This window comes from Pseudoliparis swirei, chromosome 6, assembly GCF_029220125.1.
Source record: "Pseudoliparis swirei isolate HS2019 ecotype Mariana Trench chromosome 6, NWPU_hadal_v1, whole genome shotgun sequence".
NCBI lineage: Eukaryota > Metazoa > Chordata > Actinopteri > Perciformes > Liparidae > Pseudoliparis > Pseudoliparis swirei.
In genome coordinates this window covers 14541479-14564297 of record NC_079393.1, presented here as the reverse complement: position 1 = coordinate 14564297, position 22819 = coordinate 14541479, and the positions used below count along the sequence as shown (strand labels likewise).

Genomic DNA, 22819 nt, shown 5'->3' with positions numbered 1-22819 from the left:
TGTTATGCTACAAAAATACTAAAATCTGACTTTAGAGAACATTTAGTTTATTTTCAGGTGGCACTTACACCAGAATATGCTTTTTCCCCCCCAGCATTGGACATGACAGTCAAAGATGTCGAGATCAGTAGCAGGATTATTATACAGAACATGAGTGCAAAAGCAACAGGGATGAAGCTTGACAAAAGTATGTAAAACCTGACACAGACAGCAAGAAGCATCAAGAAGAGTAATGGATCAGAGAGCTGCAAGTGAAGCAAGAGTTGCCTCAGGACAAATGGCTTCAAATGTAATTCAGTCAAAACAGTCTAATACTTCATCCTGTGAAACCACTCTGGTGCTAGACCCCAAAGGGACACATTTTACCCAATTTTCCCATCACCATTTGCCCTCTCACTCCTTTAAAAGTGAATAAAAGGCATACACACCTTTAAAGCTGAGCATTTTCACAATAAAGCAATACAACATGTAAAAGTTTGAATCCATAAAAAAATAATCACTGGCATAAACAGTTGTAGCTGTTGGAAAGGGAAATTATTGCCCTGCAAACATACATGCATGTGCCAGTAACCCTTTTATTTTTGTTTTCATTATTATTAGTATAGATCAGATAATTATTTGACACTTTCTGGAGTCATTTGATCACCTGTAGGATACTGCCTGTGAGCAATACTGTGAAAGTAATCAGGAAGATTATTCATCGACAAATTCAACAGAAAATCTCATTTTGATATTCAAACTGGACACCAATTATAAAAGAGATCATCATAATAAAATGGCATCACAGGATTTTCTAGGTTGTTTTGATTAAAATTCTCCACCCTACTGAGGATTTTCTATTTTAAGGAAGAGCACTGGCTATGTTGAAAGTCATTATGTGGCCACTTTAAAATGATCTGATGTCCCTTTTGGCATGGCCATTTCATGACTTCTCCTGTGATCCAAAAAAATCCACAGATGCAAAGATTAGTCTCAGCTGCCGCACTCGTGCCCACAGACAGAGGGATGGCCAACATACTGTCGCTTTCCGTGACCCCATTGTGGACAGATGTAATACATATACAAAAGTTAGATGCAGAGGGATCCTTTGGCTGATGTTTTGAAACACCCAGATTACCTAATTCCCAAGGAGCTATATCAGTATCTTCTGCACAAATGTTCTCTTTAAAACACAAAGAAACATCATGCACGACAATATTAATCCAGACTGCATCTTTTTGAGTGTGTGTGAGTACTTGTTCTTTGTTACCTGGGTGCACACCTGTGGATCTAATACAGAGGCAGGCATAAATGACTCATATGTGGACCGCAAGAAAGTGTGTTCACTCAGATTGTGTGTCCTGCAGACAAAGTGAGGCTCTGTGTTTCACTGTCATGTCGCCTCGTCTGTGGCACCAGCGCTGGTCTGTCCCGTATTGGTCGTTGAGGGAGTGGGCTCCTGGTCCGTTTCCCTGACACAGATGACGGCATCACCACTCACATTAATGAGACACTGGGCCTTGAGAAGAAAAACAGACAGGAAGAATAAACCACAACACTAATAACTGAAGTCTTAGAATAGTTAATTGTGCTCGTCGGTGTCTACCTGGTTCTTGTTTGGGTTTTCCATTAACATACACTCTTTCATGCTGTAAGACACCATTGCGTTGCCACCCAGTGCTGCTACATGGGCTCGAACCATCGAAAACACCTCTGCTATGAATGTATGGAGGAAGCCACTGACACCTCCTTCCTGCAGGAGGAAAAACATCATTCACGTGTCGAGATCACATTACATGTCATTTAGCTGAGGCTTTTATCCAAAGCGACTTACAATCCTGTTACATTCATACACCGTAGACGCAGCTACAGGGAGCAATTCAGGGTTCAGTGTCTTGCTCAAGGACACATCGACTAGGGCGGGGATTGAACCTCCAACCCCCCTGATTGAAAGACGGACCTGCTACCCACTGACCCAGTCGCCCCGAGATCATGGGGCCTGTACATTCGTGGCCTGTTTTTGCAGTCGTACCTCCCGTAACGATGTTGTCTCTCTGATAAAGAACATGTTGATGATCCCGAGGTATTTAATGATGCGTGTCCCGGGTAGGAAGGAGAGCGGCGTCATCTTCACCACCGTGACTGAACTTCCACCAAAGGAGCGGTTGGACCGCAGCGAGCGTGAACGTCCCTCAGGCAGCGGACTGCAGCGCTCCAAAGATGAGACTACAGGTTCAGAGAGAGCATGTAGAGGTCCAAAAGAGATGAGAAGAGAAAACGAGAGGAGGCAAAGGGGGAAAAAAGACGAAAGAGAATGGAGACACCAAAAAACACTCAAGAATAAGGGAAAAATAAAAGCAGATATGAACTCTAAAGCAGAACAAAATGTGAACGTGGAATGTACGTGCAAAAAGGCCACCCCGTTAGCATCGTCACAGCAGTGAACACGTGACACGTGGGCACTGACCTGCGGGCATGTCAGTTGTCTGTGTGGAAGTGTGGTGCCAAAACAATCCCTTGGAAAGCGTGTGCTGCCATGCATTTCATGCAGTTGAAGAAAACGGACAAGACAGTTCAACAGTGTCTGCAGACAGACAGACAGACCTGGGCACAGCTGCGTGTGTGTTTGACGTTGTGTCGGTGTGAATACAGTATTTTGCAGTCCAGTGAAGTACATGAGAGAATATTTATTTCCGTTTCAATTTGTGAAAGAAGCTTGAGAAATGGAGACGGACAGAGACAGCTATGAGCTGAGCTGGGCACATGTACACGAGCCAGAGTGTGAAAGATGCTCCATCGTCTTTCTGCTGATTTAATTATGTTGGTTAAAATCCATTAGAAGAAAGGAAACCTTCAGTGCCACACATTAGATTGTAGTTCACTTACTGTGTACCGGACTGAAAATCATACCAGATCTTGAAAAAGCACATTCACAAATGCAAATGCACAGACCAATCAAAGGAATTCTTATACTAATCATCAGATCTCGGCAACCCATCCAACCCATTCACATCTAAGCAAGTACAAGCACTATTATGTCATCATGGTTGCCATGGCTGCGGGCATTTACAAGCCAAGCTTCTGATTGTGGATCCCTCTGAGGGGCGGGGCTTCAACGTTCACACTCTCGCTAAAAAGCTGGTGCTTGATTAACAATGCTCCGCCCCCCAGCGGCATGCATGGAGGGGTGTGTGAGTGTATGCGAGCGCTTGTATGTGTACGTGTGTATTTGAGTGGGATTGCTTGTGAGACAGTGTTCAGTATTCGTGGGTATGATCACCAGAGTGTGCTAGAGACTGTGTCCTCCTACTTGTCTTAACTGATCCACGTCTCATGGTGTGAGCTTTCAGCCTAAGCAGCTCTAGCCAGGTGCTGCATCTGTCTGCAAAGGAACCGTAATCAACGGAGGCAGCTGGAGAGAATACACACAAACACACGCACACACGCGCACGCACCCGCACGCACACACATGTGCACCCGCACGCACACACAAACGCATACACCAAAACATACACAAACGCAACAACAACAAAAGAGAAAAATAAAAACAGGACACAAAAACGAACAGAAAAGAACAAAAGTGGATGAGGTTTGGGAGTGGTGCAGGATAACTCTGTCCAAGACAAAAGGATGAAAAGTCAAAACAGGGCGGTGTAGGAGTTTTGGTAGCAGGGGGAGATGGTTGAGGGGAAGGGAGCTCACCTCTGGATGAGACGTTGGCACTCTCTGGGACACCTGTCACACACACAAACGTCAAAGTCTACCGTTGCACTTGGCAGGGCGTGAAAAGGGTTCAGGAGCAATCCCTCGCCACAAGGCTTACAACACGCGTTACTTAACTTTCACCTCCAATCACAACTCTCCACCTAGAATCAGCTTCTTGCTCTCGTTACTGTGTTCATTTTACGTGGACGAAAAGTAAGCCATGCTGTTTCAGGGAGCTCAGCAACACACACGGTCACCTCGATTCACACCAAGAGAGAACCCACTGGGCTACGACACATCACTGTTTGTTTACCTGGTGAACGAACCGTCACCAGCTGATTTTTGCAGAGTTTTGTAGCTGGAATGAGTAAAGTTGTTAGTGGAGGAGATGGGCAATGCCTGTTATTGAAGCAGGACAGGGGAGGAGGTCGGGGGGCAATTCAAACAATTGTTGAAGACTACCTGAAATCTTGGATGTTGGTTGACATTTGGCGAATGACAAGTCTGCACATAACTCCAGGGGAAACTGTAGCTGCTCTTCAGTCTCACTGCCTCCTGAAACGAAGCACATTTAATCACTCAGGCGCTTTTGCCTGATTTCAAACACAACAGAAGAGATGTTCCTTAAATGTGTGACACCGTTGACACTACCTTGCTCTTAAAAGGATAGTTCTGTTTTTCTTCTTCACTGCTACAGAGACAAACTCTTAAAAGCCATTTTATGTTTCAGCATCAGTTTCAAGGTTTTAGTGAATTTTTTTGTGCCTATTTTGGCTCTAAAAATAGCACGACAATGGGATCATGTAACATGTCCGCTTAGAGATCTAATTTACTTCATGTTTAATGGAAATGTGTCTTAAAAAGGCAAAGTTTACCACACAATCCCTAATATGCATTTTTCCGTAGGGAGTTGCCTAATTTGGGAGACATTGGCCAGACCCGTCTGCCTTCTCTCCAATATAATGGTACTATATGACACTCGACTTCTGGTGCTCAAAAGAAAAAAACTCATGACCTGGTTACTCAAGATAACTTTGAGATTGTTGTGAGTGGTTTGGTTTTCTTACATGAGGAGAAATGTGTATTCCCCCCCCCCCCCCCCCCCTGTCGGCGCTGCTCGCTGAAGGGTTATTTGGGAGTTTTTCCTGGTCCGATGTGAGGTTTTGGGGCAGGGATGTCTAGGTGTACAGATTGTAAAGCACTCTGAGACAAATTTGTAATTTGTGAAATTGGGCTATACAAATAAACTGAATTGAATTGAATTGAATTTCCTATCTCAGGGGGGCATCGTGAAGGAGTTAAGCTTAGGGCACCAACATGGCGAGCAGCGACACTAGTCCCACCCCCCTGAAGCTGTAAACCTAGGGCAAACACTGAACGTGTTAAAATTAAACTAACAAGTGATAAGTATCACAACTTCAGGACTGTTAACAATGTGATTTCCTTCATTTGAAAAACATTGAGCAAAGCTATGGTGAAGGTATCAAAGACTCTCTGACTTTGGGTAAGCAGAAAATAAAATTCCCCAAAAAGATAACCTCCTGTAACCAGACAGACCTTTGGTGGGGGGCTTGTCTGCAGTCTTCTCCTGAGTCTGGTCTTTGTCAAACGTCATGGCAACCGCTGTCACTGTGACCTGGACAGACAGAGGTACAGTAGCTAGAAGAAACATTTCAACTTGACTTATCAATTCTGTTTTGTTTGCAATGTCCTGAAACATCTCACCTGTATGAGTTCTTCCTCTGGCACTGCTACAGTGAAGTTGAGCTGACACAGACAGCAGGGGATCATAGAGCGAAGCTTGAAGTAAAAACTCTGAAAAGAAACACAATGAATTGACTTGTAACTATTATAACCACTGCAAGTATCACTCTAAACAGTGTGCCCATTACAAAGGATAAACATGACACCACATACGGTGTATGTACCAACTGATCAATAATGGCTTCTTACCTTAAGCAGATTCTCACATAGGTCAGTGAATATCTTGTTCAAGCCTTGGTTAGTAAGATTGGCATTACTCAACCTAAAGACCCTCACAGATGTAAACATCTGCAAGACAGTAACAGAAACACATAGCATGAAAATACCTTCTTTTCCTAAATTACAGTAAATGTGTGCTCTGCATTACTGGCAGCTTGCTATAATCATGTGCAAATCGGAATTTGCTGGAAAAGTAGATGCCTCTACTGACTGAAAAATATCAACGGCACAATCTCCATATATGTATATTATGCAGAGTAACCTGAACTCCTGAAGTCCAGTTGTTGATCCCAGGCATGATCTCAGTGTTGCAGCTGTAGAAACCTGAAGATATAGAAGTGGAAATGGAAACACAGATGATGAAGCATAATGACCTTTGTTAGAGCCTCAACCCAATTGGGGGATAACTAACTTTGCAATTGCAGTGCATAATGATGCACTGTACGTGCTGTGAAGTGGTTAGATGGCGCATACCTGTGGGGGTCGGGGCATCAGTGAGGAGGGAGTGGATGTCCTCCACAGCATCAGTGTCGTCAATCTACGGAGATGACAGCAAATGGTTACACTTGTCCATGGTAACATATACATGTATTTTGTTTTATAGAAACACACCTCCAGGACAAAGGCATCCTTCTTGCCGTGGGAGAGGTCCAGTTCTGACACTTCATCTGAGCTTTCTGAGTGGGATCGGAAAAGTCTGGATCGTTGCCTCGGCTCAGGAATCGGAGAACCCACCACTTCCTCTGTCAGCTCCTGCAAGCAAAGGGACACAAATCCCGAGTGGACGGGATGTCAAAGTGAACACCACAGCAGCAGCACATCTGCATCTCACTAGTGCCAAGACTGTACAGGTAGTAGAAAGCCTATGTTAATCACACACACACACACACACACGCGCACACGCACATTGGATCTGTAAGTCAGGAGTGGTAGAAATACACACACACACACACACACACACACACACACACACACACATCATGGATCTGTAAAACAGGAGTGGTAGAAACACACACACACACACACACACACACACACACACACACACCATTAAAAGCATACACAGGTGAGGGTGTGAATGGTCAGGGTCGATGGTCATAATAAAAGTACATCAACACAGATAAATGAGTGTACAGTGGGTTCCCCTCGACAGGTGGCACTGAAGTGGGTTACACATCTATCTCTCCCAAACGTCCCCAGCTTAGAACGGTCATACGGTTATAGTAAAAGTGGTGTAGTATTGAGATTAATATAGTGAAATATTTGTCATGCTTTGCTGTTTCTCACAGCTAAAAGTTGCCGTGCTCAGTACCATGTTTATGCCGCAGAATACCTCAGGGTCCAGGGCAAATAATTTCTTTAATGACCAGAGAGAGACAAGAGGGGTAAGTTTTTCATGAATCACAAAGAACAGACTACTTATAATCAGGCACGTGCACAGACATTTTGGGGGGCAGGTGCTCAAACCAAAAAAAAGGGCACCCAATGCCAAAAAAAAAATTCTGACAGAGTTGAAGCATAAGCAGCATTACACTGATGACGCTGTCCTCAACCTGCGTCTCCTCTGGCAGCATCAGACAGCTAGCTTACATTTTCTTTCTGAATAAAGATGAATTATTAGATAGCAACAACAGTACAAGCATTCTGATTGGCTAATGGGTCGTCATGCCAGCCACGTATTGCCCTCCTCGCTGGTCTGACACGGATCCGTATTGCCCTCTTACGTCATTTTCAAAATGAGCGATATTGATAGACATCAACAGCCAGAGCAGTGGTCCTCAAACTAAGGCCCGGCCGACGGATACCCCGCCTCCACATTTGGCCCGGCCCTCTGAACAAAAGAGGCCTTATGATTTTTTTTCAGTCTGGCCACGCAAATCCTAGACTAGCTCCTGTTGAATAGAACGGAATAAGAATTCTCTCTCTCTCTCTCTCTCTCTCTCTCTCTCTCTCTCTCTCTCTCTCTCTCTCTCTCTCTCTCTCTCTCTCTCTCTCTCTCTCTCTCTCTCTCTCTCTCTCTGTGTCTCTTCTCTCTCTCTCTTCTCTCTCCTCTCTCTCTTCTCTCTCTCTCTCCTCTCTCTCTTTCTCTCTCTTCTCTTTCTCTTCTCTCTCTCCCTTTTCTCTTGAATTCTCTCTCTCTTCTCTTCTCTCTCTCCCTCTCTCTATTCTCTAAACATAACTAACGTCAGTAAACAGCTGGACGAGGCTTTGAAATCATGGAGTTTTTGTTTGTTTATTTTTTTAGGAACCATCGGACCAGTTGTGACGTCATGTTTTCAGCAGCGCTAATGTTGTGGTTGATTTATCACAAAACAACGTCAGGGGACAAACACCGTCATGACCTGTGTGTCTAGTGCTGCGGGTCAGAGGAGAAGGAGGTGCAGCCGTTCGGTGGCGCGAGGAGCACTGGCGCGGAGGAGGAAGTGGAGGAGGAGGGAGCGAGGGGCGGGAGGGGGGGGAGGAGGGGGGGGGTGTGGCGCGCGAGCGGGTCTAGGCGAAGGGGGAGGGGGAGGGGGGGGGAGCTCGTGAGCCGCGGGAGCGGGTCTGGCGAAATTCTCACAAGAACTCAAATAAATGCCCCCGTCGATATTAAAAACACATTTGGGGACTTGATGACAGAAAGAGTAACGTTTATTCTTAAATACGGATGAATAAAAAAAGTGTCTCCAAAAGGGCACTTTACTCATCCAGCAAGCAAGGGCACTTCATCCAGGGCAAAGGGCTGGTGCTTGAGCACCACTAGGGAAAGGGGCTGGTGCTTGAGCACCACTAGGGCTCTATCTGTGCACGTGCCTGCTTATAATATATGATTACAGACATGATTTTAACACTAGAAAAGACTAAATTAAACCCAAAATTTAAAAAAACTGTTCAACATGAAATGTTTATGTCAAAGAATGAATACGCTTATTGTGCAAAATAAAACCGTATTAACTTTCTATAACACTGTTTGTGGCTGTCACCATTCTTAAGTATGTAATGGTCATACACTTCAGACACACGACCACATACAATTGACCTAAGATACAGTCGGATTAATAATATTCCAAGATGTATCAGGGTACATGCTAAGTTTTCCAAAACATCTTATCAACACCATATTACATTAAGGGGTAGAAACAGGTTACCAGCGTTTTCTATTGACAGTATGGGATGCAGGCTAACACCCACATCACACCTGGCTACTGTCGTGTTGAATGGAAGAGTGCAGAAACATAAATAGCAGTAAAAACCTGGCAGACATGGGGAGAATTTGCAAACGTAATCACAAAGATGGTGTTCCTTGGATTAATTCCTGTCCATGCATGTGTTGTGTGTCTCACCGGAGGGTTTATTTGATAGAGCTCTTTGTTCTTGGCTATGGTGTCATTGATCCTTTTCTGGATGGTGAGGATGTGGTGCTCATTGCTTAGGTCACCAGGAGTCTTCCCCGCAATCTGGATGCCCCCTGGGGCTGGCAGGGCGGTCAGGTACACTCCTGTAGCAGACTGAACACACACACATGGTCAGGAGTTGCAGCAAACCCTTGTACTGCTGATTCGGCTGTTAACCTAAAATGTCAACCTACAGCCAGACCCAGAAGCATGTTCTCCCCGACACTGATCTGTATGTGTAAGCCAAACAAAGAGTTCATGCTCCTCAGCTTCAGCTTGTTCATCAGCTGAGTGTGCAGCTCGTACTCCATGAAAGGCAGCAGGTTGGAGATGGCCGTGGCATTCACTTCACCCTGAGCCTTCTTTTTCAGACGGCACAGTCTAGAAGACAAGGAACGCGGGTATGAGCTCACGTTGTTCAATATGTGTGATTGTGCGGCTCCTCCATGAGGAGGCAGTTAACTGTGAGGTGTTTCACCTGGCCTGAATGAGGCAGCCTTTTCCCGTAACAGCCGCTTCTGGCGGCAGGTTGATTGTTGTGAACAGCACATCAGGAACCTTCAAAAAAGAACAAGAAGAAGAAAAAAATTCTCACAAAACTACATCCACGCACTGGACAACAACATATATGTGTCACATGTTAGGCATTTGTGATTTAAGCAAACAGAATATATGCGAGACCTTTTGTCGCCTGCAGAGGTAACAGTAGGTGAGCTGGGCAGGAAAGGGCATGTTGAGCTCATCGTAGGGAATGTGGCAGAAGCCACAGCTCGGGGGAGACGGCTCCTCGAACCTGGAGAACAACACACACCATCTGGTGTCAGACTCCTTCGGCCAGTTCAAGCTGTGCTGACATACACCGTTTACATAACATGTACAATAAGTTAGCTCATCGGTCTTTGAATCATAACAACCTGTGGTCGGTAATTCCAATGTCTAAGCAGCCTTCCCGCATATATCGAGGATTCAGGATGGCCGCTGTGCCCGATGCCGACAGGATGCACACCTCCTCACTGTGTCGAAGGGAGATGGACCGAACAAGAGCGAAAGAAAGGGAAGCAGATGAGAGCAGGACATGAAACGACATGTGTTGAAGACAAAAAAAAATGAAAGTTGTTTATGACATTAACATCTACATGAGGCATGAAAGAGATAAAAAGGAAATCATTTTCCATGTGTGCTACTTCTACATACCAGATGCTGGTGCTCTCGCTGTAGCCCACAACAGCATGGCAACCAAGAGCTTTGGCATGAGATTTGATCTCCTGGCGAATCTCCTCCCACCAGGCGTCGCGAGTCTCTGGCTCATCTGCAAAACACAAACTCTGAATTAGACAGCAGAAGAAGAAAAAAGATTGGCTCAATTATCTATCAAAACCTCACTGAACACTGACGTCTAGCTAATGATGAGTTAACGTTAAACCTGACTAACTGTTGTCAACGTAGTTACATATAAATAAAATAAAAAGACAATTACAAACATCATTCAAACAGGAAAGTCTGTCTCTAAACTGATTGCTTTGATTTACCAGAAAATAAACAGACATCAAACAGTTCACTTTGTATTTTCTGATGATACATGATTTAAATAGCGCATCAAAGCAAGCCAAAACCAACCATCAGTTTGTGAAACAAAGTGACAAAGAGAATAATGGAATGAGTTTGAGAATGATGATGAAGGCAAAGTCAGCGGTTAAGTTACTTGTGCGTATTCTCAGCATTCCTTAAATGAACATTATTTAAAACTATTGTCTCTCTCTCTCGTCAACGAGTCCTTTTAGTGAGCCGCACTCACAGAAAGGACACAGGTGAGAGATACAGCCACCAGCCGGGATATTTGGCTGTGGTGGTTGGACTATGTCATACAAATCTTGCTGGCTGGTAAAAGAGTAATAACATAAAACACCCTGTTGCTTGATATGTTTCAAGTGTTTCCTACCCAGGTTACAAAGGTTTAAGTTCAACGGTATTGAGCCTTCATCATACTTAGGCTAAACCATGGGTGTGTTTCAATAGTCTCGTGAGGCTTTGCTCCAATATCACCTCTGTTTTATTAACATTATTCACGAGAGCCTAATCGTTGCCAGTTGTGAGGTTAATCTCACCCATGTTTGGATCTCTGAACACACAACACATGAAGGAAGCTACTTCAGAGTATTGAGCCACACCCGATGACTCCCTGAGAGGGCCACATGCCGACACAGTACTCCAAAAAAGAAGAGAGAAACTCAGCTGCTGGGTGAGACGGGGGAAGATTAATGAATGAGGAGGATAAGGGAGATCAACTGAAGAGATGAAGAGTAATGATTGATGGCCAGGCAACCGCAACCTCCACAAGGTGGGTTCCTTTAAACCAGAGCCAGCATGTCACACAGGCACAGGCTCACCAACGTGCACGCTCATGACCATGTGCACGCTCATGGGCAGAGAAGGGCCATATTCATTCACCAGAGTCCATCAAATCTACATTAGTTTCTCAGTGAAATAATTCCCCGAGCTCATATCACTCCTTCCATCTCAAATATGTTGTTTTATATTCCTCAACTGCCACCTATCAAATCAACCTGCCTTCCAGGCATTAATCTATCCATCCCTCCTTCTCTCTCGCTCTCCCTCTCAGTATGAATACGGCCCAGCAGTGAGTTCGGGATGCACATGCCCAGTCAGTGGCTCTTTGTCACAGAGTAAACCTCCTAAACCTTCTCTGGTCTAGACAGGTTTGACCACGATGCTGATTCAGGAAGCATAAGAACAGCGCTGGGACAACGTGAGGGAAGCTCTTCTGTCAGTGGGATGAGCCGGGGAGGGGGAAGCCAGGCCAGGCTGGGTGGGAGGGGTGGGGACAGCGCATGCTCAACTCAGCTCAGCACACACTCACACAGATTAGAGGGAGGAGAATGGCAGCTCACTGAATTCATCAATTTTCAGTATCCAGGTGATGTTGAATTTGTTTGTGCATATGAGGCCAGCCGGTCTACATTGGTTAAATGCCAGTGTTGGGCGGGTGCATGCTGAGTTGGCACTCGTTAAACTTCACTGAGCTGCCATAACTCCTGTGGGTGAGAGCAGTAAAAGTGGGGAAATACCTGCAGTGACACTATTCCAGTCTAGCAGTTTGTATGAGCGTGTGTTACCCAAAGCTGGGCCAGAACACACCGTTAGTACAGAAAAGAGAGAAAAAGAAAAGAAGAGACAGTCTAACAAGCAAGCACAGCACAACAGCAGCACTCCACTGTCACTATGCAAAGACAAACTGTACTCGGGCCTACAAACAACATCTCGCCAGAAGAGTGACAGAGAAAAGAGGAGAGTAGGGATGATTAAAAGCGCCAGGTCTAGCCAGAAATCTGACAAGATTTAAAGAGAAGACGGATGATATATAATACAAAAAGGAGCATACAGATAAAGTCCAACTCCGGCATACTTTCTAATAAAAAAAGGGGACATGTGGAGTTTTCTTGTAAACAAAAGTTGTTTATACATCTAGAGTTTCTCACCCACAATATTGTGTGTATCTTTGAGGTCTATCAAAGCTTCCTCATGAAAGCTGATGAAAGCTTACATTTTCAATCATTGCACACGTCAATATATTGCATTATCTGAATGCTCGTGCATATGCATCCAATACAAACATAGAGCGACTCATGGTCAGGAACTCCACAAGGTACCTCGAATGTTGCTCTGTCGTTGACATTTAGTCAAGGCATTGCAACAGGGAACTCAATTTAGTTCAGGGGAAATTAACACAAGTTCGAACATGAGTACTGTAGGTTTAGTCATCGCGTGGCATGCCGAGAGCTTTGAGCAGATCATTAATAACATCCTTTTTGGAGAACTCTGAAAACAACCCTGTGTATTCAAACACAGCCAACATTCATCAGCTCTCCCATCCACCTAAATTCTCAGACATCCTCGAGTCAAAGCAATCAAAGACGCAATGGGCAAAATGAGGCTGTCGAGTGGACCCGGATAGTTCAACACCTTTACCAGGGAAGCACTTACCTATTCAGCAAATATCTTATTATCAATATAAATCAAAACATTTCAAAGTTTCGAAATACAAGAAAACATTTAGAAACAGAGATAATATGCCCATTTGCAAACTCAAGAGCATATATAAAAACAGCCCAGTACCTCACCACAGCGCCACGGATCACCAACAACACAAGACAACAGAAGCAGCAGATTGGAGCCATGCACAACTATTGCACCTAACCTCCAGCTGACGCAGCACCACAGCGACCAACACACACACACACACACACACATCCTCACACATGAGCGTGTGAGGATGTGTGTGTGTGTGTGTGTGTCTGAGCAGAAACTGCTTTCACCTGCATTAAGACTTAAGTACATAACTGATGATTTATTGATAATTTCGGCAAACAACCAAACAGATTGGGACTTGGACCCTTCATGGGCTGTTCAACACAAGAGGATAATAGGCAGTATTAACTAACGGCTACTTGCAACCAGACTGGACACTCACACGATACTATAGGTCAGGGGTCCCCAAACCCCGGGCCGCGGAAAAAAAGTGAATAAAAAAAGTTGTAATTTGTTTTCTTCTTTTTATCAGTCGGAAAAATATATTATTTTGAAAAAGGACCGGATACACCCGTGTGTACGTCTGAGCCGCGTTCAGGAGTCTTAAAGTTCGGGTTTATCGCTGCAGGCGAGTCTCACGCACCAAACCCTCTGCTGGCAGCACATTTCAGTGACAAGGAATCTTAAAACATATTCAACCTGCTCAATGAATTCTGTCACTTCAGGGAAATGACAACTGTTTTCAAGTTGGCCGATAAAGTCGCTGCTGTGTGGGCGAGTGAACAGCGGAATATTCTACATGTTTCAGACGTTGACCGGGTGGAAGAGGCTTTTAAAAGAGTTTGAGCTTTACTCCAACCACAAAAGACCCGACTGCAAAAGAATAGACCTGCAACCCATTTGTAAACAAACCCACCCGGTGAATCGAGCCCGTCCGAGCTAGAAGAAACTGTGTTGGAGATGCAAATGACGGTGGCCTTAAGGGACATTTCACACAACAACTCTGCCGGTGTTCTAATGACAGCGACCAGAACTCGGTTAGGAGCAGCGGACCAAACACACGTCTGTGTCGCCGTCTCCATTAGCGGCTCGTTGCAGGTAAACAAGCGCACGGCTCACACTAATTCGGCGTGATGATGAGTTGTAGTTTTGGCACTTTATGCCCTTCGTATAATTGTATGACGTCATATTTATTCCGTCATTTATATTGCCGGTCCGTGAAAATAATTTCTGACACGGAACCGGTCCGTGGCTCAAAAAAGGTTGGGGACCGCTGCTATAGGTCACTGGAGCTCAATCATAGTGTTTCATAGGACAGTGGACGCGCTACATTAGGACGTTGTGTGTTTGCATGTGCTGCACTCACCAGGGTTGTGTATACGGTCCAGTAGTTTGACAGAGCGAGCGCTGACCACTCCACCAACATGAACCAGAAAACCAGGTGGGAAAGACGTCAAGGTGAAGAAAGGGAACTCCTGCAGATCGAAAAAGCAGTGTCATTGACAGTAAGGGAACACATACAGTGGACTGTGAATCTTTGTGTGTTTGATCATATGTAATGAGTGCTCCATGATTGTAACATTTTTGTATTTTTTCATGACTTGAGGTCTATAACATCTGTTTGTCTCTCTGGATGTATTGAAGAAGAAAAAGATTGATTAAAGACACCAGTTTTCTATGTACGGTGTCTTTAACTGATGAGTGAAGACGAGGCTGATAGGATTGTTACTGTAATTCGAGAAAAAGTGCCAACATGCAGCAAAGATTAGGTGTGATGACGTCCCCCCATGCAATGTTGAGCCCAGAGGAGTCCCCACTCACTCCATTCAAGCCTACAATTGTAGACAAACTTTAGAGCATTTTAAATAGATCTGGAAGTCATTGAGAAACTGTATTTTCAATAAAGCCTACGTATTTTGAATTACTGATCCTTAAAAATCTATATAAATGCATTTATTAGGTTTGGAATTGAAAGTGAACAACACAAGCACACACACACACAAGGTCCTGGCTCAGGATCAGGACTATGGTATACATGCTTTTTTTGCTCCGACGTGATAGCTTGTCCTCAAATAATGTCAATGCAAGTCCATGCAGTCACTCACAAGAGGCGTTAGAAATACTTGGACTGCCTGTTAGAATCTTAGTACTCCTCCTAGGCTGAAGTGTTGACTCCTTGTACAGAATATCTGAGGGACGTTATGATTTCCAACCATGCATGTGTATGTGATGAATGGCTTTCATGGGAAATTGACAGGCGTCACTACAAATAGGTTTCTTTCTTGTCCAGTGCGTCAGCAAGGAAGATAGCTACGAATATGATTGACAGCTCCTCCCACTCTGAGCAAGGAAGCAAGAATGAGGTGATGAGGTGAGCGTGCTCATTCCCGTTGTGGACACAGGGAAACCAAATCAGGCTCAGGAGAGGAAGTCAGAAAGGAGGGAGGTGCTTGACAGGAGTGTCCAGAAGGCACGCACACACACAGTCACAAACCCCTTCAAACTTGAAGGGAACACACCTCCTAGCCTCCAGCCCTCCGCCAAACGTGTCTGTGAATCTTTTAGAGTGCAGTAGGTGCCGAGCAAACAGACAAGCGGGGGTCACACAAGGACCCACGGCCATTTTGCTCAGCCCAACCTGCTCCTCTTCGATCTACACACAACAGAGGAGGGGCGGGTTAGGAGGTGATTCAGACTTGTTGGTGGCCATCAGCTAGTCAGGGTGTTAGGGGAAAGGTGGAGATAGAGAGAGTGTCACACTGATGGGACATACCCTGGCGTTTAACAATAACCCAGAGGAGGTCGCTCCCTGAGTAGCAAAAATGGTCAAGAGGACAGAGAAAGGGAACATTACTGGCTCTTACAGAGACCCACTCCCCATTAGACATTGAAGTGCAAATAATGATATTTCGCAAAGAATTTAGCTGTGTGAAAATTAGTCAGCGACACACGCTGTGAAAGTAACCGTTTGTCCTACGTGCAGACGACTGAGGCCGATACGCAACGCAGACTGGTTGTCAAAGCATTAACTGCATACAAAATGCCACGCCTAGTGAGCTGATTTGACTCGTGTTGCCGCTTGATAACTATATATGTTTGTATTCCTCGATGTTTTAGTGAATCAAGACAAAATCTGAACATTAACACAATGTCTGGATGTCAAATCCACTGAAACTGAGCACTTTAACTTGTGTTTTGCGGTGGTTGTCAGTCTCAAATGTCTGCATATAGAACAAGGTGTTATCTACACGTATGAGCAATGCATATGTGAGCGTTGAGTCAGTGTACCCTCTGCTCGAGGGCCGTCTGCGTCTGCTGTCTGAGCAGCGTCTTCAGAGGCCCTGCCTCCTTCCCGACGCTGCCCCCACTGCCCATACCTGATCACATAGGAGAGTCTGGCTTCAGTTTCATCGCTTTCAACACACAGATCAATGGATTAAAGAGCCAGTCAAAAGTTGATCATCACACATTGCAGTATTAATGTTATCATGACAAACCAAGTGGAAGCAACAGCTGGAATTGCACACGAAACCTTAGATAGAGAACAGTCGATAAACCTGCTTCTTCCTCATGCTAAGTCTTCCCTACTCATAAAATTTTCTCTCATACGCCTGATTAACACGTCTAACCACCTGCGGGGGCTGGAGAATCCTGAATGAGACTCAGGACTATCAGTCAGTGGTGTAGTTTCACAATGAGCTCTGGGCGGTTATTTGTTTGAGTTACCACCAGTCAAGTCAATCTGAACAGTCCTGCTGTTGACCCAATATACAGGAGAGGTGCCAACACTACACTGTTGAAAGGTTCTGGTACTTGATGACACACAGCAGTCCTACTATACCGGAGGCTGCCAGCAGCAGGTCCTCAGTGAAGGACACGCTCTTTCTCAGCAAGACAGTGTCTGAATGGATGGTGGAGGGAGGGGGTGGGGTGGCGGCTCTGGGAGCCGAGCTGTGACCACGGCCCACTGAGCCAGAACCGGGAAGGGACAGAGTGTCTGTGGAGAGGGTGGGGGAGCTGGGGCAGAGAAAGATCCCAGGCCTGCGTCTCCCTGGCGCCACTATCCAGCAGGGAAAAAACAGATGAAGGGTTCACAGAGAAACAAAGATATACTGAGAATGGACAGGCAGAGTGGTCGGAAGCACATACAATGAGGAGTGGGAGAAGGATGTGAAAGGGAGAAAGTGGACAGTCGTGTATAGAAAGAATAACCTGATGATTAGATTGATATGCCATTTTGTTTCACTTCATTTATTGAGCACAACTGAGTTCATGTTCGCCGTTTGCTTGTCGATGTTGGCGTTGTATTTTGCCCTAACAACTCACTCATCTGATCACCTCTATTCACTCTGTAGCGAGTGATGTATCCATCCCACCGACAAAAAGGAAGCTGTGGTTGAGGCTGCAAAGAGTAGTAAACTCAATGTGTTTCCAAACAAAGGAGGATGTTTTAGAGTTAAGTGTCACTGCTTCTTCAAGGTTTATCACCATCGATCATGGATATGGCTAGCAACCTATAGAAAAAAATAACTTCTACAAAGTTCAGTGTCAGACTCGTTTCAATGCAGAATAAATGGAGATGTGGTAGGTAATTCAGGTCTGGAACCAAGCTACATAAATTAAGTGGTATGTAAAGGATAAGGATTGGTAAGTTAACTTAAGTGAGAGAAGAAAAAGGAGAATGTTGGGAGCAAAAAGAGGGAGGACATGGAGAGAATATGATGAATTGATGAGAGTGGAGTAAATAGGAAATAAAGGAAGAGGAGTGGGACCAAGGATGAGTCGGCTTGGGGGGAGGACTGCTGCTCCCCTCCCGAGGAGGCAGGTGAGCGGCTCTGGTCAGAAGGTTCTTGAAGCTATTCAGTGTTTAAAGCAGCGGTAGAATGTGCTCAACTTGACCTTGGGGCAGAGTTGGAATCAAGTTACCTTTTTCACAACGATTAAACATAATGGCTGGTGATGAATAATTGACCTTCGATGAACATCCGCCCCTAATGAGACACAGTGCTTCTATGAAAGACCACAACAGCAGGGGGGAGAACTAATACAGAGACCTGGTGTGTCTTCACACAATGAATCTTTATCTTTGTACAAACTGAAGGCTTGGAAATCATTTTGATGTGTGAAAGCAGAAGACACACTAGGCCACTGAACAGATAAATAAATATTTACAAAACTTTAAAATAAAGTAATGTTTAACTTTTTAAATAAATAAATAAAATAAACAAAAATGAGAAAAAAAACCACCACCAGAGTAGCACCACAATGAGGCGAGGGAGAGGCATGTGAATGGGTGAGGGGGCGGGGCCAAGTGTTCTTACCCGTCTTGGGCGTCAAACTGAGGTCTGTGTCTGATGATGAGGACTGGCGGCTGCATGGCTTGGAGGGAGAGAAGGGGGGAGGAGAGGAGGAGGTGGTGGGAAGGGCTCTGAAAGGGGTTGGCGGGCCGGAGGACGAGGTCAGGTCCTCACTGAATACCGGCCTGCCAGGAGAACATGACACACACACACACAAACACACACACCTAAATCAATCACCGCCGCACCCTCCGAGTGTGTGTGGGTGTGGGTGTATATGGGAGTGGGTCAGCGTTGCCATTAAATGGAAAGGTATCCGTTTTAATGTCTGATTTATTGGCTTTGGGTGAGGTATGTTTGAGGTGCTACGGATGGCTCGAAAACAAAAAAGCAAGCATGGAAAGCAAAAAAAGAGATTAACACAAATTAAAAGCACACACAAAACACACACACACACACATTAAACTAAAGACAGCGACATGGGAAAACACAAGGTCAGATTCAACAGAGGATGACGAGGTGAAGCATGTGTCCCAGGAGAGTGAAGCAAAGGTGAGGGGACTTTGGATATTTCACAGGCCCTTGCAGAAGGATGCAACTGGGAATCTGACTGCCCAGTCTCTTGGAAAAAAACAGGACAGGTGGGGGGATTATGAGTGGATTATCAATGTCTGGTCTTTTTCCTGACAAAGGTATATTGGTCTGCCTTGAGTCTTTGTCTTGCTGCCTCAGTCTCCCTCAAATAAACACCTCTGTCTACTTCTCTTTGTATTTCAAACGTCTTCTCTTTCTCTTGTATCTATTTATTTGCCTGCCTCTGCGTACCAGTGAAGATGAGTGTGGGAACAGACACAGAGAAGTTCTGGGACAGTCTCTGGGAGCTGCAGGCCGAATGCACTGGGCTGTTGTGGGTGGAGCGGCATCCGTGGGCAAGGGGAGACCTGGGCCAATCAGCACGCAGAGGGAGGAAGACAGAGGACCGATTTGGACACAAGCAGTGAGAAACGTCCCAATCCAAATGTAGCCAGAGAGCCAAAGAGGGAGAAAGAGACTCACACAAGAACCAACACCACAACATTACAATAAAGTGTAAAATGAGACAGAAAAGGGAAAAAGGTTTGTTTCTACTACCTCTCTCAGCCCCTGTAATTGCATTTGAAGCCACGTGAAAGCAACAGGAAACTCCGATTTTTAGCGGAGAACTAAAAATCTCAGTGTCACACAAACATGCACAAAAGGGATGCAAACACCACCGAATGCTGATAATCTAACCCGTCGAGACATTGGTTTAAATCTCCACACTAAAATGAAACAATAATCATCCACTGAAAGATGTGGAGCAGGTGGATCCATTGCAGAATAACCAACATATCTACATCCTCCATACACACAATCTCACGCATTGGCGCAAAGATGCACTATGCAAATGCAAAAGAGACACGTGCACTCAACTGTAGATATGTTTCCAGTAGTTGGATGCAATCACTAGCTACCTATTCAATAGCCAGGGTGGGGACAATAGAACAAAGTAAAGGAGGACACATCAAGGCTGAGCAGAACACGTGTGCTAGATACTCACTAAAAGACGCAGCACTAGAACATGCAAGAGCAGTCGAAAAGAGCAGACAAAGGGAGGAGGGGGGTTGAGGATGGCTGTGTGTGTACTGTACATGTGTGTGTCTCAGGATGTTGGTGCTGTTAGTTTCATGATGCAATACACATGACCCAATAGACACAAACTACACAAAAGAAGCAAAGATTCTGAGACACACACAGGAGTTACTACTCGATTATACACAGACTAACATTCGGTACATTGCACACACACACACTCCCCTTCCTATGCACATATCGATCATATTTCCACATTCTCACAAGCTACAATTGCAGTTCAACTTCAAAGAGGCAGGGTCCATGCGTGTGTTGTTGGTTCATACTCACTCCTTTCCATCCTTGGAAGGGGAATTGCAGGCATTGGAAGCAGGGGCTGTGTTCGAGTGCATGTGTGTGTTGGTGTTGGGGGCGCTCCCAGAGCTGAGTTTGTCCAGTGTGCAGGCAGTACCTATGGCCCGGACCACCAGACCAGACTCTCCCTCCAAGTCAAAACACTGCAAGTAGCCCACAACTGCATTACCGCCCATCTCCAATACCTTGAGCCCTATTTTCCTCTGCAGCTCTCCTGAATAGGGGGAAACACACAGCCACATCAACAAGAGAGGGGTAGTACAGAGAGAACCACCTTCGTTCTGCCTCCACACCAACATTAAAAGAGGATCACCATCCATGTTCTTACCAGACATAAGAGAGATGAGCCTCTGCCGGGCCTCATTGGAGGCCCGAGGAGTTCTTATACGGTCGATCCACTGGTACTCTGGATCTTCATTCACCACAAGTTCCTCCACAAACCCGTGCACCATCACTGCCCTGTAGCACCGTGGAATGGCTGTGGCTACCAGGTACAATAAGACAAACACCACACAGAGCGAATTTGAGATTAAATAGAAAAGTTCCTTCTAAACTTTCAGCTTCCGCTTTCAGCACATATTCATAAGTGACAATTCCTTGTTTACAAATACACTATTGACACTTGTCCACTCGCAGCTTGTAATTTTGTTGATCTTGTAATTTCAAGTTGTTCTATTAATGCATCATTATAAGATGAACAAATATTGTGAACATTAAATCAATAATGTCCTCAAATAAAAAAATGTCATGCATTGCTTCGTGGTTGACTGCGCTATATAGTGTCAATCTGTGTTTTATGCACACTAATTGTGTCATATGCTGTATCTGTAAAATGTAAACAAACAATTGTGAACCAAAAATAAAGTCAGACATACTGCAGAAGAACTTGACCCCGCAGGAGGACTGTCTGAAGCGGTTCAAATCATTGAACAGCTCAACTTTGACAAGGATGTTGATCTCCCCACGGATACCTAATAACAAATAATAGTAAGAAATACATTATAATAAGGGTAAAGGACATATGGGAAAAATGCATTAATCATGGTGAGATTAGTTCATTTTTGTACCATGGATTGTATCATAGATGGGAAACCAGCCAGAGATGACAGAGGCCGCCTCACTGCACAGCAGTGGGTCAATGTCAATGTAAACTTTCCCTATGGCATCGTTAGCACTGTAAGTATCGTGGTCCAAAACTGTGACCTGCAATGGCTCATCCTGCAAATCCTCATCATCAACCTACATGCAGCAAGAGGGGGGGGGGGGGAAGATAAGACAGTAAGACAGGTTAGAGAATTTAACTCATTCACATTGTGTGATGCATTAAATAAAAGCACCACTGTCTGGCAGCTTTAAAGAGGAGCTCTCTGGTCTTTTACCTCAAATTTGAACCATTCTGAATTCCACTGTGGATTGAGGGATTTGTGACAGACATCGGTTTTGAAAGTTGTGTTTCCAAACTTAACCTGGGAAATAGAAAGGCACAAGACACATCTTTTAAAATGCCACATTTACTATTTTGTGCAACAACCATACTGAAGCTAAATGTTACAAAATATGGTTCGTTTTAATTTAAAGAAACGGCAATAATTGCTCTTCAAGATTCACTCACCTCTACAAAAGCGTCAGTCAGGTCACTGGCTCTGTCCATGACAGGCAAATGGCGACCAGCCACAATTTTGGCCTTCAGTTTCCCAGGCATGATTTATTTTTCAGTTTATCTGTGAACAAAGCAGATTCATAATAATAATACATGTATAACTGGCTGTTCAACTGTGACCTGTAATCCACTCTGCTGTCACTGACAACATAGTCATTCAGCTAACACGTGTTGTTGACTGTTTGAGAGCCCATTCCCTTAATTTACTAGGCAAATAAACTAGCTTATGTCCGCTAAACTATAATGTAACGCGTCCAGTTCCACTCTAAATAGTTTAATACTTGGTTAATGATCATCTATTGAACTACCGGTCATGAACACGACATCAACTGACAGTTGACGTTAGCTGGATTATGTTAGCGAGAAAAGCCATTTAGGTTCACTGCATTGCAGTCAATCTCCTTAGCTCTACCTGAGCGGCCATGTTTTCACAATCGCACCGCAAAGCCAGCACCGACGTGAACACGATAGTTTTCCGTTAACGTGACTCCCTGTGCTAACAGGAGTAAACTCACCAGTGCTGTGATGTCAACAAACAGCAGTGGAAGCTCGTTTCTCGGACATTACTGTCGTCAGTCCGCCGCTCGTCTGACCTTCCGTGTATCTGCCATCACACTAGACTGTCACGTTAGTTCCCAGAAAAAACTAGAAACATTCGTAAACTAGCATTACAACTCAGGAGAAAGGGTTATACGCGTGACGTTACGACCGTCTTATCGATCCACGACCAACACGTAACGCTGATTAGCGCGTTAAGCTAACAGCTAGCTTGATAAGTATACAGCTCGTGATGAATGGGTGTTCGTGGG

General features: G+C 44.8%; 1 protein-coding gene across 31 annotated transcripts; it reads right to left on the bottom strand.

The window, feature by feature from the left end:
- Nucleotides 1–26: 26 nt before the first annotated feature.
- Nucleotides 27–22819, bottom strand: c2cd5 (C2 calcium dependent domain containing 5). 31 transcript variants are annotated; one of them, XM_056415812.1, is made up of 32 exons: nt 22526–22819; nt 21963–22071; nt 21730–21816; nt 21418–21589; nt 21226–21321; nt 20679–20834; nt 20327–20564; nt 18410–18570; nt 16930–17148; nt 16377–16465; nt 15862–15897; nt 14455–14563; nt 10236–10350; nt 9956–10054; nt 9723–9834; nt 9520–9599; nt 9236–9422; nt 8991–9155; nt 6980–7024; nt 6280–6420; nt 6142–6205; nt 5930–5991; nt 5638–5736; nt 5410–5499; nt 5242–5320; nt 4147–4239; nt 3998–4042; nt 3682–3714; nt 3260–3592; nt 2012–2205; nt 1586–1732; nt 27–1498 (listed from the first exon to the last, which is right to left on the bottom strand). In XM_056415812.1, exons 2-32 carry the CDS (start codon nt 22050–22052, stop codon nt 1373–1375), a joined length of 3762 nt encoding a protein of 1253 aa, XP_056271787.1. In that variant the 5' UTR covers nt 22053–22071; nt 22526–22819; the 3' UTR covers nt 27–1372. The 31 variants fall into 31 exon arrangements, with proteins under 31 accessions (XP_056271787.1, XP_056271788.1, XP_056271794.1 ...); XM_056415813.1 differs by having other exon boundaries at nt 3290–3592; XM_056415819.1 differs by having other exon boundaries at nt 3260–3391.

Bases quoted from the DNA above. Each gene is read 5' to 3' on its own strand.
- c2cd5 (XM_056415812.1), bottom strand. From the start codon at position 22,052: ATGCCTGGGAAACTGAAGGCCAAAATTGTGGCTGGTCGCCATTTGCCT. The intron at 9,600-9,722 runs GTCTCGCATATA...TCTTTTTTGAAG, and splicing joins ACCTCTGCAGGCGACAAAAG to GTTCCTGATGTGCTGTTCAC. The intron at 1,733-2,011 runs GTACGACTGCAA...TTCCTCCTGCAG, and splicing joins AGACAACATCGTTACGGGAG to GAAGGAGGTGTCAGTGGCTT.